Genomic DNA, 18,573 nt, shown 5'->3' on the forward strand with positions numbered 1-18,573 from the left:
TCTCTGAATTTCTAGATCAAACACCAAACCTGTAATAGAAAGATGATAAACTACTCCAAGTGTTTTTCAATCATGTGAGGCATTTTCTACAACTAATGTCTAGATCAGATCTCCTTTCTTGTGTCCTTATAAAAGAAAAAAGGAGGTTTTTTATCACACTCAACCTAAATTATATTAATGTCTAAATTTTGTTCAAATATGGAAAAGCAAGAAACACCAATTCTGCACTACATGGATACCAAAAATGAATTACAATATGGCTCAAAAAACACTGTCCCCAAGCTGAACTCCCGATTTATGCAATGCCATAATCCACAGCCAACCAGGAGGCCATGCTACCCTGAGTGACCCAGTTTTGGAGACAGCATCTTGGTCACCTGCAAGATAAACAATGCCCTGAGCAATCTTAGAAAACTATAAACAAACAAAACACTGACTGTGCATTCCTCCAGAACAGGCTACCATCAATACTTCAGCCGCATTTCTACAAAAATACTATTCCAAAACTATTATTCTTTACGGACAACAGAAAGCACAATCCATTCTGAACACTATGCAATCCCAAATACAACTCTGATCTGTGGAAAATTAGTTTTATCAGAGAAAAAAAAAAAAAAAAAAAAAAAAAGCACACTTCCTGAAGAGAGAGCTTTTCCAGAACTCTGTTGAGGACTTTTATGCCATCTCAGTACCAAGGCACAGTAGGTTTATTGTCTCTGTCAATATACAAGTTTAGCATAATGTACACTAACCTTCCCACTAGAGATCACAAACCAATCATGATCACAAACCAATTATGATAAACAGTAGTCTCACTGCCTATTTATTTACTGGGGAAAGTTCACTCACCAGAATACGACCGGTAGAGTGCATTGGAGATTCTAATTCAGCCCTGTCTCTATAAGGTACGTTACTCCCCAGGCAAAAATGGATGTATGTTACTATTCTGAAAGAAAAATTCTGCACTGAGGATGAGCTCTAAAAGGACTGCAGGAATACTAAAATTTTATATTTTACAGTTATCAGTGGTTGTAGGTAATGTAAGGAACTTCTCTTTCTAGGCACTGAAACAGAGTTGCAAAGTCAGAATGACTTAGTCATTAAAGGAAGTAAGTCCACCCAATTTTACACACATAAAGCAGGATCTTAATAAGCTCAGTTGCATGTAACAGAAACTAATTATCTTATCTGAAAATTATTAAACACAGACTTCATTGAAATGCTGAATAACTATTTAAAACCATGCAAGAAACTGAAAGGAAAGAATTAAAACCAAAATGCAGATAAGCAACAGGGATACAAAAGTTCAGGAACTTTAATCTCTCTCTTTTCACAACAGAGGACTTATAAGCCAGACAGACTTCTTAGGTCTCTTAGAATTAAGACCTTCATTCTTGTCCAGAAGGTCACTGTGGAAACTTGGGAGTTGGGTTGTGGCTCTGGACATTCTGATGTTAAGGAGCAGGAGTGAAAAGCTGTGACTTTGACTAAGCACCTAACACACGGGTGGGAAGAGAAGGTTTTCACATCAGCTGCCATTTACTGAATTTCTGTTGTCTAATTTCCAGTTTGGATTCATGCCTTTTAACACAAAAAATGTCCAGAAAAAAAAAAAAAAAGAGAAAGGTTACTGGACTCCAGCATCCACTAAAGTCAGGCCAAAGGACAACCAACAATGAGGAGTCACTGTGACTGACCTCTCAAGGGCTAACTCTGGTACCCTTGAGCAGACAGCCCCAGTAGTGCTACAGAGACACAAATATTTGAATTTATTTCAAGAAACATATAAAAAAGTGTTTAAATCGACTCTATAGAGAATCACTCTTGTTTCTACTCACAAGTGACCATCACTGCAGCCTTACCATACCACTGTCTATGCTGCAGTTCATGGGGATTGTCAGATTGATTCTCTAGATCTGAGTATGTAAATAATTAACTCATTCTCTTATCCTTCTCTTCGTATGTCTTACCAAAAGATGAGTAATAGCACAAAACTCCTGTCCTAACTCCCATTTTCCCCTCCCTCTGTTATTGTTGCAGGGACTTCATATTTAGACACAATAAACAGGGATTACATTCCTTTATTAAGGTGTGCCAGAAACCTGAGCTCTTTCAGCCACAGAAGTACTGTAACACATTCCCTCTAATTATTATGCAATATTACAGTCTTCTACACCACGAAGAGCAATTCCATGGTTAGGATCCAGTCCATTCACTAGAAAACTGTTATACAGCACTTTCAGAAGGAAGAATTATCAATAAAACAGGAGTGTTGAGTTTAAAAGGTAAAATAAGAAGCTTGTATAATTTAGCTTTACCACAACACTGGTATTCATAACCTTTTCACATGTGCACATTTTGTGTGAATGCTCTTAGAAACAAAATGTCAGTAAGTACTTCTGTTTATTTACCTTATGTAATTATACATGAAAAGACTTAAAATCATTCATGTTTTAGAAATCTATATAATTTCCTTTTCTCAACACCACAGATATCTGGCTCTCAATAAATGACAGAAATATCTGAATACATAACTCACTTGAAAAAATCTCCAAGGTTACAACTTCATTTTTCCAGTCAGAAAAACTCTGAAAAGATTTAGTATGCTTAGAAATAAAAATATTTGCTTTAAATAAAAGTGAAGTTAACTATAAGGTCAGGCACACAGCATTCTAAAATAGTATTTATGGTTTTCAGCTTCTTAACTCTCCAATTTCATAATTTTTTTCTGAGAACAAAGAAATGGGGGGAAAAAATCAGTTAACACACTCATCATGCTACAGCTCTATTTGCAACTGCATTAAAAGGTAAAACTTAAAACACGATATACCTGCATGACACCTGGTAGAATGGATATCCCGGTAGAGGAAGAGAGTTTGAAAATCCAGACTGGCTCGACATTGCCTTCAGGTATTGCATCCACTTAAATCTCTTCTATATTCCATATGTTAATTCCTCGCTAAAAAAAAAATACGTACGCACGTATCCATCTGTACCTTTGTTCAGAGCTAACTAAAAAGAAACCAAGTACATGCTGGAAGGTCTGGAGGATTCTGCCTGCATTTCAAACTGCTTCCTCAGTAGTGAAATTCCTAAAAGCCAACACCCTCATGACATCACATACTACAAAATCATAAACACGCCATCGCGAGGCAAGGACAGCCCGTGGGTTTTGGCTCGGCAGAGAGCCCTGCACCGCATTCTTGTAGCGAGCACGGTGCCTTTCAGGCAGAGACCTGCCGCCGGGAACAGCAGCCCTGCTCTGGCAGGCAGCCAGCAACCAGCACAACTTCTTGCCAATGCCGCAAATCCCTCCGACCGGCCGCCTAATGAGCGGCCACACTGCAGGTGAAAACATCGTTTCAGCCCCTCCACAAGGATCTCCTTCCCAACGCACGGGGTCCGCGACCTTGAACTCGGCGACAAAAACGCCGTCTGAACATTTCGGCTAACCGCACGCTGCGTACTATTGTTTTGTAAGCGAGATCGGATCACACTGCACACCACGGTAGCATGAGAAATCATACTGAGCTTCCCCTGCTAAGGAAGGATGCTCTAATGCAACACCTCCAACTATGGGAAAAGCAGGAGGGAAGGAGAGGAGATGGAAACTTAAAACATGTTCTTTAAGCTACTGAATATAGATATAACATTATGTGCATGCCTTCCTGCAGTATTTTACTACTGCTTAAATCAAAGAAATATCAAAAGCAACGTTTCTTTTGATATACAGTACAATGGTAAGTTACATTAAAGTTACTTGGGCATGCCTTCCTCAAGAGAAAAAAAGACTACTGGAAAGCAGGAAAACATGTGAGTAGTCACAGTATTGCCCAGTGGCATGACTAATGTCAAATAGACTTAAGTGATTATCTACCTACACTACTCTTAAGGAAGGCGTACAATGCCCTCACACATGGATTTCCTTAAGTTAAGCAAAATTTCAAATAAAAGAGATTTTTAAAATTATTTCATTACCTATGCTAGCTGCACTGGAAAACATTAAAATGTTGAGTTTAATACCTCTACCCCAGGACATACTATTTACTTTCATGCTATTTTGTCTCAGTTTTGCAATGCTTTCCAATTCCAAATCAGTTTCACCTGGTTTATCCCAAGTTTATAATCGACATTTCCATCATAAGAAAAATGGTACAAAACTTTGTCACTTTCCTAGGTACCTTATAAAGTCTGACCTCAAAGACATATGTCACTGCATAGGGCTTCAATTCCTACAATCCTATAAAAGTGCCAGGATAATAAAGAGACTATAGTCTGCCCAAAAAAGTTTGCTCGTTGTTTTTTGTTTGTTTGTTTGTTTTCATTTGCACAACTGATATGTCCTGAAAAACAAAGAAGCTTCTGGGTACATAATTTTGCATAAATGTTTATCTCTCTCCTGGCTGTGAAGAGAGAGCCTAAAAAAGCAAATCAAGCACAAATAATGTTGTGGTATCAGCTGAAATTTTAGAGACAGACTTGAAAAGGCATCATCTCTCATGTCCAATACGGAGCACTCACTCCAAAAACTCGCAACACTCAAAAACCACTTGGGGAACACCAAAGAAAGTTGTGTGCTTCTGAGAGAAAGAGGAAACTCTACTAAACCTGTGTGAGTCCCATTTGCCTAATCAGGGATATCAGGATAAATACTGGTAACTTTCATGCCCATGGCCACAGCTGCTGAGGGACGTCGTGCCTGTGATGCCTCTGCACTGCTGGGGTTGGCCCTGAGGAGTCCCCTTGTGTGCACACCCCTGAAACACTTTTATTCTGCGTATTTACTCATCTTCTATTTGGTATCTTCTCCACACTGATAATGGCAGCATTAGCACGTTTATGCAGCAACTCTCATCTCAGAACAAGTTCTCCTAGTCCCAGCTGGGATTGAGAATGTTTCCATTGGATTTGCCAGCTGAAAAAGAATGTTAGTGTCAAACTGGCAGATTACAAGCTTATAAATTAGGAGTCTTAGAGGTTGCCAGTGGCTTGCCTTGACATTTTGCAAAAATCACATAGTCCCTTAATGCCTAGCTTATCCACATAATAAGGAAAATACTGCCTGACAGCAAAGGAATGATGTGAGGTTAATTTTTTTTGTAATTAAGTATTGAAATCCTCTGATTAAAGATTTATGAAGGGATAAAACAGCTGTAGTATTTGAGGGAAAAGATGTGTGGGAATATTCAGAGTAGAGCTTTTTTCCTGTCTCCTGCTCCTAGCTCTAACACAACAGAAGCATTATTGTTCTAAAATTCCAATTTAAATATAAAAGCCATTTAAATTTTAAAATATTGTGGAAAGTGCAGTTTTTAAATGGGTGGACAGCATTCCACAGCATTTAAAGATGGGGATAAGTGAGATGACAATAGGCAGACAAAAACTGTATTTAGGATGACCTTTACAGAAGCAGAATCCTACACTGGTAGGCATCACACCACTTCAGTCACTTGGAAACAGAAAGGGAAAGCGTGGCTTAGGACAGAGAAAAGGGAAAGAAAATCTGATCAGGACCAAAGAGAAAGCCTCCCCACAATGAAACCCAACAGTTAACAAGTGCCCCTTTTATTTAGTTCCACAAGCAGGCTGGATTGCAGAACACAACTACTTTTGGGATCCAGACCTAACTTGCCAAACACCACCTCCACTGAAAGAGAGGAGCAGGTTTCATTTCAACTGCAGTCACAACTCTTGGAAATTTGCTTCCTTGTTTCAGAGCCAACGAGCTCACTTAAAAATAACCACCTTAGTATTGTTTGGCACAGCATGCCCTGTAACACTTATTACTCTGCTGGAACAAAATTAAACCAAGAAAATAAGTTTGAGACACAAGTACTGTGTGCTCCACAATTTACAGTGACCTTAGTACTGAAGGAAGTGACCTGTTAGAACATTTAATGCTGCTACTTGAAAAGGTATGAAATACTTAACTGAGATCTAACTGCAGTTCAAAAAGCAAGGACAGGCTGAAAGACCGGAGAAGAACAAATTCATGACCATTTTCAGTTATTTCAAACAAGTACCATCCTAATGGAAAATTTCTTTAAAGCCAAGTCAGGCTGAAGAAGAAATAGAAACTAACCTCATAACTAACAATCAATTTCATCAAGTCTGGAACTGAGAGCAGGCATTCTGTAGACAATTATGTGGTCGTATATCAAAATGCATATAAAATGTTCAGTATTCATAAAAATAGAATGAAGTGTCACGCAAAAATTATTGTAACATCAATACGGTAAATCAGTAATTTAGTCCCATCTAAAGTGTTATATTTGATATTTTCACTGTATGCTGTATTAGTGTCTAATAAATTAGACAATGAATTAGAAAAACAAGAAATGTAAAATAAAATTACATGCAGTTTGAAAATAACAGTATTCACAAAGAAAATATTACAAAGATATTCAATATAATGAGCAGCACTTAGATGACATAAAGCAAAGCCTTTCCCTCCTTTCTGTATGAAACACACACACAAAAAAAAAAATAATTCAACAACACTGACGAATAATGGCAAATTTGCAAATGAAGGACAGATCAACCTCCCTGCCGATGGCAGGGACACCCTCCACTAGATCAGGCTTCCCACAGCCCCATCCAGCCTGGTGTTGAACAGTTCCAGGATGAGGCATTCACAGCTTCTTTGGCCAGCCTGTGCCGGTGTCTCACTACCATCACAGGAAGAAAGGAAAGCAAAAGATAAAGACATCCTTCACAAGGTAAAATGCCAACCCACTCCTCCCTGCTGACAAGACTGATGGAACTCCATAAAACAGAAATAGTAAGAGCCTTGAAGTATAAAGTATCTGAAATTTAAGGAATTTATTTCCATTAAGGATTTGTCCTTCAAGGAAGAGTGAAGTAGAAGTAATGGGAAGACATAGCAGTAGGTTATATTTTAGGTACGGACGTATTTCTGCATCCAGAAGCTTTATCTAAGTACATAGAATCATTAAAGTTGGAGAAGGCCTCCAAGACTAGTGAGCCCAAGCTGTGACCAAAGACCACCTTGTCAACTAAACCACTACACTCAGTGCCATGTCCAGTTGTTTCTTAAACACCCCCAGGGAAGGTGACTACCTGGGTAGTCTGTTTCAAAGCCTGACAACCCTCTCAGTGAAAAAAATTCTCCCTGATGTCCCCCCCTGAACCTCCTCCAGTGCAGCTTAGGGCCATTTCCTCTCATCCTGTCAGTGGATTCCTGGGAGAAGAGACCAGTCCCCACCTGGCTACAGCTTCCTTTCAGGAAGCTGTAGAGACCAATAATTCCTGTATCTGAAAAAAGGTCTAGAACTTAATCTAAATATCTGAGAATTCATAGTGGAATTACTAGACATACATGTCCGCTTGCTACCTTAGTCCTTACAGACATTCTTACTCGGATTAAGAAATCATATTTTTAACTGTTTTTTTTTTTCCCCAATCTGGAACAAGAGGGAAGGAGATGTTGAAGTCTTATCTAAACATCTAAACCAGATTTATTTTTAGGGCAAGCATAAAACTGCTCTTAGCTACTTTACTAGAAAGGCTGTAAAGATGTTCAGAGTCCAACACCGTCACCCTGACTTGCAAGGCCACCAAAGCAGCATTACCCCAAAGCCATTCAGCCACCAGCAGTTACAGGACAGCCTGCACAGCCTCCAGTGACCTGACACATTCCAGTAACACATCAAGTCAAAAATCACCGTCCAAGCACTATGGCTACATTAATACTCAAAGCACACCACGACAGCCTTTGTGCCCAAACCAGATGTGACACACCTCCCTCTCTTTTCTTTTTCACTCTTCCTGCATGTTGGCACTCTACATTTATCCACAGCTGAAGGCTCCATTCCTTTTACTCTCCTCTGGGTGCTCAAGAGACAGCACCCTTCTTCAGGCTTTGCACATTAACACAGCCATCATCACTGATTTCAGTTACTCTACAGCTTAGGTAACTTTTACCAGCAGATGTTTCAGCAGTCAGCCATGAATTCTCAAAATTCTCAATGGCTCTCAAATGCATGGTGCGATACCAAACATGGGAAAAAAATCACGCACCAGAACTGAGATCAATAAACTGCAATCTGGATCTAGATGTCAGATTGCATGTTGCATGCATGTTTCTTTACTGCTTAGCAAGCTCTCAGGCAGAAGCCAAACAACTCTTCATGGTGGCCAAAGGTTCCCAATTGATTCATGAGTAACTGAACACGGCTGGCACCCTGCCTGGCAGAGAGATAACCCCGTCCTGTTGAACTAGAGCAGTGAACGCTCCTGCCTGCACACCCAAAGCCACAGCAAGGTTGCTGTGTAACCAGGTGCTTTGCTCTCAACCAGGCCATTCTGCCCTGCAGCTGTCTGAACCCGCCTGTAAACAATCTGCAGAGGGAACAAGAAAAATTCTTGTCAGCAGTAAAACATCAGGATGCCTCCTGGGGCAGGGAAGAATACCCGAGCTGTAAATTAACCTCCTGCAAGTCATGAAACAACACAGACATAAAGCCATTGACCATGACCGAGACAAGAAGGGTGAAGGACCCTGCTTACAGCCTTGCCCTCCTCTCCACCTGCAATTCCAGCTGAAACAATTAGCCTCAAGAAACCTGCAACTGGAAACTAACCTCCAGGATTCTCTTGATCACTGGTGACAGTCTGAGGCACACAGACGTTAGTTATTCTGTACCTGAGCACATCAAACAGTGCAGCACATCCTAGAATTCTAACCTCAGTAAACTCTGGGGGATGATCTCACCTTTAACACTAGAAGGAAATGTTACCCTCAACCACCACACGTTCACTCTCTACCATCCCCATGACCTTTACCCAGGAAACAGAGCAAACAGCACCTGGCCACACCAGCATTACCAGCAAGGGGGAAACTGCTCTTCCAGGAAAACAGGAGATCCACTCTACACAGCAAAGATTTTTAACGCCTGTACCTTCTACAGAGACCATTTCAGAGTGACAGTTCTATTTTCTGCTCACTGCATTTGTAAATACATGAGTATAAATCTTGTGTGCTGTGGAATCGGCAGGTATTACACATTTCAGCTCAAAGATAATGTGAGAATCAAATTACAGTCTCCCACTGTATGAAATAATTACATATTCTTACATCTGAAATTACTTTTATAAAAACCAGAAAAATAGCATTCGTGAAGACATTACATTATTACACATAGAGAAAAAATATATATACATATATGCAGAGCCCGAAATGGGATTAAGCTACTTTATCCTACTTAAAAATGAATTATACTGGATAGAGACAAATACTTCCTGTCAAGTGACCTGAAAATATTCAACAGAAAAGCAGAAAACTAACTAAAATGATTGAATGAAAAAAAAAAACCACCACCAACCATACACCAAAACTGTGAGTCAGCCAAATAAATTTCAAAGGAACTAACTTTTGCTAAAAACAAACAGGAAATCTAGTATTGCATAATTACTGAGCACGCATGCAAGTAAATTGGACTGAAGTGACTTAATTGGAACAGTCACTGCAAATATAGGGAGAATTCAGAACGCTGATATTATATGCAAATATTTAAATTACTTTGTATTTAGAAAGCAAGGTTACTTTCTATCATGGCACAAATATTAACTTGTGTGGGCTACCAGAACATAGTAAATTTCTCTCTCCACAGACACAGTTTATTAATACAAACTAAACAGATGCCTATTTAATGGCATTCATCTTGCTGGCCCTTGATGAAGCTCCAGAGTAAATAATATACTTCTTGTAGGATTGCAAATATAGAGAGGAAGTCTTTTTGAGGTTCAGGATAAATGAAAGTCTTCTGCACAAGAGGGGCATCACACAGTGTGCTTTTTAATCATGACATATTTTAGATTAAGAGCCCTGACAAATTTTTATCTGTAATAATAACCTATTCAAAATTCAAACTAGCAAATAAACTATAACTACAATGCCTTGCAAATGGTGCAAATCACCTATCAGGTGACAGAAAAGTGTTACAAATAGAGGCAAAATGCAGCACTGTCACCTCACTTTTAAGTTGGCATTTTGTGTCATTCTGCGCGTGTCTCCAAAGAACAAAAGTAAAAAGAAACTGTTGGGTGTAAAAACACCTGAGGCCAGGGTGATAAATGAAACCACTTCCCAAATAAGCTTTCCTAATTAAGGCTTCTAAACCAGAGCTGGCTTGCATTCAGTTATTACCACTGTTACAAGTAATCTGAAATATTCTTGATAAAATATTTTTAGCATCAACACCAGCATATTAAAACCAGTTGAAGGTCATAAGGGTGAAATAAATAAAAGTTCACACTCGGGAAAATACCAGATTCATTCCTAAGACTAGAGTTGTGAAAACTCCCTATTTAAATCAGTTAAAGATCTTTTATAGTTATCAACTTAATGTATTATATAATCTGTGCATTAAAAAAATAAAACAGCATATCCATCCATTCTTGGATTACATCTATGGGATTTTACTTATTCGTCCCCACAGGCACACCTGGGCTACTAAAAAGGGTGAGTTTTCTTTTGTCAAAAGACAGAAGCATTGCGTACATAGTTTTAATCAATTTTGTGTCTTCCCAGCCTCCCTGAAGAAATATTTAATTTGCTTAATTAGACAGATGGCACTTTTTATTATACTTGCATTTGCACTTAAGAAAATTAATTTGCATAGCAAAATTTTTATTTTTTAGGTCAATTCGTGTGCCACTAAATGACAATTCAGGACTACAAACTAAAGTATTATTAAATCTATTCTCTGAAATACAAATATTTCATACTAGTATTTTTAATTAGTGAACCACTGAAACTCCTCATTCTGTGTTGGTGTACAAACTTAAATTACTTTTGGCATATTCTTCTATATTAATCTGCGTTAATCTCTGAAAAAAAAAAAAAAAACTGTTCCAAAGAATCCTTTACATCCCTTAAATAGGAATCTGTTACATGCTTATTATTTCCATATTATACCCAAACTTGAAGTGGAAGAAATTAAACTTAACCATGACATTATACACTGCACATCTGACCCACAGTCACACTGTTAAGAACTGAACAGACTGCACAGAATTCTAAAAGAACTATGATATTTGCAAAAAAACCCCACCAGAATAATGAAATATCTATAAGCACCAGGAATGGCAACACACAAGGTAGCAGGGACCATGTGCTTTCAAGGGCAGAAGCTGCATTTCTATGCAAAACAGGACATCCCTTAAAATGTACACTGACTTACACACACACACAAAAATCACTAATTATATTTCAATTAATCTTGTGAAGCCTGTGAAATGATTCATGTTTACAACATCTCACCACCTAACCTCAGGTGCTTTGTCAAAAGAGGAAGGTTTGTTTTTTTCCTCCCCATAAGAACAAGAAGGATAAAAAGGTGAAGGATATAGACTCAAACTTGGACAATCAAACCTATGACTCAGCATCATAAGAAAAAGCCAAGGTAAGGCATGATTTGATTTGCAACTAAGCTTTGGGTTGCTACAGCAACTTCAGTATTTCAGAAGATATTAGAAATACTTCCATTCTTCCTCCCTCGTAATAAAATCTGTTTAAATGCTTTGGAAATCATTCAAATACTTATCTTCCTTGATAAGAATTAATCATCAATTTGAAGGCTAATTCTACGAAGACCAAGAAACAACCGGGATTTTTCACAAATCTGGAATGTAACTGCTGATAGAAAGACAGGAATATCTGACATTCACTGCCCTAATTATTGAAGATAATAGCGCTCAGCCTTCAGACAGGTATTCTAATCACAAAGCAAACTTTGCAAAACACGTCATTAAGCAAACAGTGCTCATTTAGAGTTTCAGGATGGAAAACTCAAAAAGGTTTAGCAAGACATCAGTACAAAATCCTCAGATTACCTTAGGCATTTAGCACACAGGAAAAAATGCAGTTTCAAATGAAACATTACAAGTTGTTGGGTTTTTTGGCAAGGACTGAGCACTGATACATACCTATGACAGTACCTTTTCCAAACACTGTTTGCAGACCCGTCAGCTCCAGTCCGCCATTAAGAGTTCTCATAATTAAGCCTGAAGCACTCATAAGCATTCCAAAGTGAAGCACAGTCATTAAAAAGGACCATGCTTGCGCTCTCCCTATTAGCTGGGAAAAAACTCATTAATGCCTTCACTCCTCTCTTTCTGCCCAGGGAAAGAAAGAAAGGGGAGGGAAGAAGATTAGAGCAGAACACCGCCTACATTGCCATCATTTCCTCCCTACAGGTCGGCCACACAGAGGAAAGGGACCAAAAATGGTCTCCAAATTGGCTTCAGGGCTTCAGACTGACTTAAGAGAAACAAACCAGAATTAACTTGATTTATGCAACTGATATGAGTTACATGTGGCCCTGCCATGATCACATCCACTCAGTGCTATCACTCTCACATGTGTTTTGAGATAAAGGCAATAAATTTAAATCAAGATATATTGAGAAACCATAATTATGATATTATATCCAAGGTAATTCCTAAAACCAGAAAACAGATGTTTAAATGATGCATCATTTTTAATTAGCTCTCAGCATTTTTTTCCCTGGCCACACAACTTCAGTGGTGGAGATCACCACAGCTTTGTAGAGTTAAGTTTACAGACAACCACCTTCTGGGTTTCCTCCCATCTAGAACAAGTTAATCAGCTTGTTCTGTAAAGCTAAGTTAAATATATTCTTTCAGGAAAATATCCCTACTTGAAGCAAAGCACAAACAGTTATTGCACACATGATTTTAATGGAAATTCTTATAAAATTGGAGCACTTAACAGATGGGGGGATTAAACCTGTAAATTTCTCCTCATATGTATGAATTAAAAGTCTCTGCACTTTGGTGTGGTATGAAATTTATTAAAAGAGCATTGACATGTTCCATGACTCCTACTTCAAAGCAACTAAATTATCAGGAATTATGTTTTATTTTAAAACTGCCTTCAAAATACAAAATGACTTCTGGCCTAAGTCCTTCAGTAAGTTAAAAGCTTTCCTGTTACAAGCTTCCATACAAACCAATCAGAAAACTCACTGTTAATGCTCTTGGTAACTAAATTTTGTCTCAACAATACACTGAGTGAAAACAATTACCTAACGTGTTATGCTAATATAAGTAGGTCACATTGTTTCAATTAGATTTCCCTTAAAGCTCTTCCTAATAAATCTAGTTGCAAGAGACGTGCTTGCCTTATTTGCTCTAAAACACTGTTAATTTAAAATTAAATATTAGACAACCCACAGTCTTTGAGAAACTCAACACGTTGCCTGCCATGTACATCAAAGCACAGGTTTTTTATATGAGTTTTGTTTTGCTGCAAATATACAGAGAAACCTTTGTCAAAATCCCATCAGTTACAAATGCATGACTGAAATTCTTCCTGCATTTGGGAGTAGAAGGGGGCTGTCATTTGTCACCAAGTTGCTTTGACTTTTACTCTCATTGCTGAATGCAACACAAACAATAAAAGGCAAAACTACCATACCCGTTTTACTAAGGGATATAATTCTAAAAATAAGATAAAATGAAATAAAAATCTGTGAAACTGCAAGCCTTGTTTCCTTTCCCGTTCACCAAATATACGTGTGAGAAATAAAACCTTTATCTAAGCTTATATTTTCCTCATCACCACAGGATCAAAAACTTCAAAAGTTTGGAAATAATCCAATTACTCCTTACTTACCTTATAAATGAGATATGAAAATACATGCAAAAAAGTGGTTCTAGAAGTAAATGCTATACAAGAATCTCCACCAAAATATACCAAGAGGTGAGATCTAGCAAGTAAGTGACAAGCTATCCTAACTCAGCATTTGTTTTCGATTAATTTACATTTAATTGCAGGTGCCAATAGTTTAAAAAAGGTAACATTGATCTCTGCTCACTGCAGAATATTTTAATCCGGAATCATAATATTAGACAGTCACTTAGATAGTAAGTTACTCGTACTTTGAAATAATATTTACATAATAGTACACCAGCAAACAGGTCCCAGACAGCCCTTCCTAGGGCTGCATTAGACCAGAAACAGCCAACATCAGGAAGAAGCTGCTGCCTCTAGGCTGAGCTGACAAACTTTCACTCTTCAGCTTTATACAAATGTAGCAGTAATTACTCGCTTAACCTGACACCAGTTCCCACATTGTTCATTCCCACAGACTACAGGGGCCAGGAGGGGATGAAAGTCTTCCTGCAGTGCTACACGTAATTGCTGAAACCCCAGTGTCTCTCCCGTCCTTTCAATAGCTTTTCAGGACCAACCAAAAATGCCTTTTCCACACTGAGCTGCCAGTAAAATCAATACTTACACTCCCTGGCTGAAAGGGGGGTTTGCCTGTAGGGATGTTTAAAAAACATTGCTTAGCAGTTGAGTTGATTAGACTGCTCTATCCAATGATTTTGGATATCTAACCAACCACTTCTCAGATTCCCCCAGTTTTCCTTAACACCACTTTACCAAGCTGGTGACTCACACTTTTTCTCCTCCATTTTCCAAGACTACTATTGCCTCCACTGTCCCTTATACCTTCTGAATTTATGAACTGCTTCTAGTATGAAAACTTGAGGTCATATCCAGGCATCTGCAAACCAGATTATTTTTTTTTCATAGAACACTAGGATATTCTGGCCATTCCTAGTGGAACTATTACTTCTTAACCTGTTTTGAGTTTCATTTTGGCTTCAGGGAAAATACTGTTTCATATCTTCAGCACCCCTCAAAAACTAGAACTGTCTCATTGCCAAGAACAACCCAACTTTTTACATGCTAATTTTAAATTCTAAAAGGGAATAGTTGATGAGTGTACCAAAAAAAAAAAAGAAAGAAAAGAAACTCCATGAAACAAGACCACCACTCTTTCCTCAGCAATTAGATTAGAAAAGCCAAAAATTGCAACCTTACTTCATGGTTACTTTAGTACACCTGAATAGTTTTTTCACCTAAGAAACAGGGATGAAAGGGGAGACAGATTAATCTTTAATGATGAAAAAGGAAGTATTAAGTATAAAATGAGACACAATATTCAAACTTCCAAAGGATTACTACAATAAGTTAACAGATGGGAACGTTAAACTATGGGATCGGTGTTACTGATGGCCTTTGAAGAGAGGAGAACAAGATTACATGTAAGATGCCTGATGATTTGTGGACCTGTCCTCCAGCTCTGGTACATCATCTAGAACGGAATAGACACAGGATGTATCAATATGCGAAACAGATTTTCTGCACAGAGAAACATTCTGAAGCCCTGGGAAGCTGTCTGAACAGTTTTCATTAGGTCTATGCTTTTGGCATAGAAAGCATAACTCTGTAAGAAGCTCCAATTAAAATCATAATGGCTCTACAAGTATTTAAAAACACAGCAACAAATCCCTTCAACGGATTTCTCTAAACCAAGAAAACATATTCCCTCAAGCATGACACGTTTGGTACTATAATGAAATCAGAGCTGCAATACCACAGACTGTGAAGCTACTACCCTCTAAGACTAGACTTCAGATACTTCAAATTCTGATTAATTCCTATCTAACATCCTAAAATGTCAAAGCCATTCCCAGGTTACTTGTGTTCCAACAGATTAGTTTTGCCATTTAAGACAGAGAAAAGCACTGCAATTCTACTACAGAAGCTTCCAAGTGTTTGTTCAGCCTAAAGACACACCATAAACCTCACATCATAAGTGATGTGCTATTATAGAAGACTTTTCTGCATTGCAGGCTAAAAGCAGCATAATAATGATCTAGAAAACTACAGAGCATGTTCCCTGGGCTTTAATTCAAAATGTCAGAAGTACACTGCAGATTTCACCAGATTTCTTCTAAAAAATTATTATCAAATGCACAGAAACACCAGATCTCCCAAGATTCACTTTTACACCTCATCCTATTTCTAAATGTTTGAGCTTGACAGATTTCTAAATATTTTTTAAACCAATTTAATTATCTAAAGTATGCTACTAATTCTGTAAGCATGCTGAAAAACATTCCAAAGGTGCTTCAACAATCTTAACTGGGAATCATTTAAATGATGAATCAAGTACCACACTGCAGGAGCAGCTACTTGTAATAAAGTTTCCTCATGATGGCAGCATAAACCATTCTCATGAAGTGCATACCTTCTCATACAAAAGTGAGACCTCAGCTGCTCTAGAAATTGCGTGCACTACCTTTTTTCCCCTCTTCACATTGTCATTTTTACACTACTTTACAGTCTTCAGATTTAGTCCCCAGAATTCCACAAGAATATCATTCTCCTTCAGACATACAATTTATAAAGAAATATAAGGTACTACCCTACAGAGTATTTTGACAAGGGATAGTTTTATGCAGCTTCCCCATACATCCCATTGGATTTTGTATCATTTGTATCTTCTACTTTGGAAAGTCTGTAACTGCACAATCTACACGTCTGTGTGAATCACTAAGTTAATGCTTCAATCAAGATCTATGAAGTTCTTCTGAAGAATGATCTTCCATCAAGTTCTCTTTGCTTTTAGTGTTTCTGCACTACAAAGAGGACAACACCATGACTTGCAAGATCCCATTGCCAGAAGGATTCTGAAAATCTGGCACTTTGTCTTAATGACCCTCCACAGTGTACAAATCACCAGGATTTATAGGCAGTTGTATACTTTTATAAGGCATTAAATTCATTGAGTTCAAAATCTGCATAGATTTCAGCCTATGAACAAATTACAACAATTAAGTTTGTGTTGACTAAGAATAGGTTTGAGATTTAAAAAATCAACACCATGCTTGGAAAGACTTTGTTTAAAAGCTATTGCAAATCACTTTTTTTAGACTGTGCTGCAAGCATGGCTTTGCTGAGGCTCCTACTGCCAAAATCTCATTGCTTGAGATTGAAAAGGTCAGCCAATGTCCCCCTCAGATCAGTCACCACAAGCTGTTCCTTAACCAAGTTCTACCAAACCATACAGTAAAAGAAACCAGATCACTGAGACAGCAGCTGATGAAAAGACAACATAAACAGTTATGTTTAGCTGATCCAAAGTGACAGTAAACTCCCAAAGGAGAAAAGACTGACCAGGAGGAATGAGTGATGTCCTCAGTCTCCTGCTCAGTTACAAGTTTCATATCTGTACAGCCTTTAAAAGTGCACTAAGCCCTTACTTGTTTTACAATGCCTACACAGAGTTTAAAGACCAGAAGTGTATTTTGATTTATTTCCCTCTCACGTTACTGACTACCTCTGCTTAAATATACCTAGAAACCTTCCCAATTTACGGGTTTACACTCTCTTTGATTAATTTCCAACTGCTTAAAGGAAGCAATTCTGAGACTCCACGAAAATGAAAACAAACAGCCACTCATCCTACTTCTAGATGTTAACAAACACTGAAAGAATAAACATCCGTGAGGAACTGAAAAATGCAAAAAATTGTGAGTCTGGTTTGGATGGAACAGAAGCTAGAAGAAACACAAATAAAACATGTTTCTAGCCCATGAAATACAGGATTGATGTACTTGTTCTGGCTTGGCACCCCTGGACAGAGCAAACATTGTTGCAACACCCAAAAGCAGCAGCGAAGGTTATTTGGCTGCAGTTAAGCTTCTCCTATCTCTTCTCATGTCTTGGCAGTTTTATTTGCACTAGGGTAAGGAGGGTGGTTAATACTAATTTTCTCAAATCTGACTCAGATTACACTGATTGAAAAGACTGGCCCTATCTTAATTTGAGGGTTTACAATAAGAAGATTAAAACAAACCAGCAGCATCTTTGCTTTTAAGCACTACACTCACTGAGCAGCAAACAAGTACCACATCAGAGAAAAAGTAGCTGTCATTACACCGCATCTTCCAAACATTTATGGTTTCTAAGAGAATTACCATCCCTCCAGAAACCTCCCATTTTCTTCTCCAGACACCTTTACAGTACAGCTATTCTGGCCAAGACAGCAGCAGGGCTTTACCACATCTCCTCTGCTTAACAGGATTTTTCAAATGAGCAGCAAAGCCTGGGAGCAGCTGGAGCTTCAGAGGAGATTGCCTCATTATCAGTAGCAAGAAGCAGAATAAATGAAGCAGAGCAAAAAGCCAAGGTCTCCATCTGAAGGGACAGTTACTAGGTTTAAAAATCACAGACTAAAATCAAGACTGCTTCTGGTATGTACATCTGTGTGCATTATTATATAAAAACAACATCATATAGGAGTCCTAGATGAATTTACAGCTTTTTGTTCCTTTACGTAACATTAGTTTAATTTGAGAACCATGATGGCAATTGAGTTATGTGAAAGGACTAGCTAGATGCAATTAGAAACCACCACTTCTACCAGTTTCAGCAAGGCACTTCAAAAATATAATGAAATATTCATGGCCATATTGTGACATAAGAGCCTACAACCAGCTTAAAAGATGCAAGAGGAATTGCACAACAGCCTGTCACTTAAAAAAGAAAAAAAAATAATGAAAAGGTGTATTTGGCAAGATGAACTTTCCCACTCAGACTGTTTTTTACTCTAGTCTTGTCTCTCATTGTCAGAAACCATCAGAAAACACTAATTTTTACACAGATGTAACACGTGATAAATACTGCATGAACAATTTTTTTTTTTCAATTATCAGGCAAAAGATTTA

At 38.1% G+C, this 18,573-nt stretch overlaps 1 protein-coding gene across 4 annotated transcripts in view; it reads right to left on the reverse strand.

Moving 5' to 3' along the window:
- PLEKHA7 (pleckstrin homology domain containing A7) overlaps window positions 1-18,573 on the reverse strand; it is a 145,520-nt gene that overhangs the window by 92,998 nt on the left and 33,949 nt on the right. The window contains exon 1 of one of the 4 annotated variants that reach the window (XM_066187626.1): window positions 2,831-2,935. The exons of the other annotated variants lie outside the window; for them this stretch is intronic. Within the exon in view, the coding sequence (XP_066043723.1) occupies window positions 2,831-2,919 (89 nt within the window). The 5' untranslated portion in view covers window positions 2,920-2,935. Of the gene's footprint in view, window positions 1-2,830; window positions 2,936-18,573 lie in introns of those variants that run through there. 4 annotated transcript variants of the gene reach the window in all.

The sequence above is a fragment of the Chamaea fasciata genome, unplaced genomic scaffold (genome assembly GCF_029207755.1).
Source record: "Chamaea fasciata isolate MVZ Bird 193981 ecotype frontalis unplaced genomic scaffold, bChaFas1.0.hap1 SCAF_7, whole genome shotgun sequence".
Lineage (NCBI taxonomy): Eukaryota > Metazoa > Chordata > Aves > Passeriformes > Sylviidae > Chamaea > Chamaea fasciata.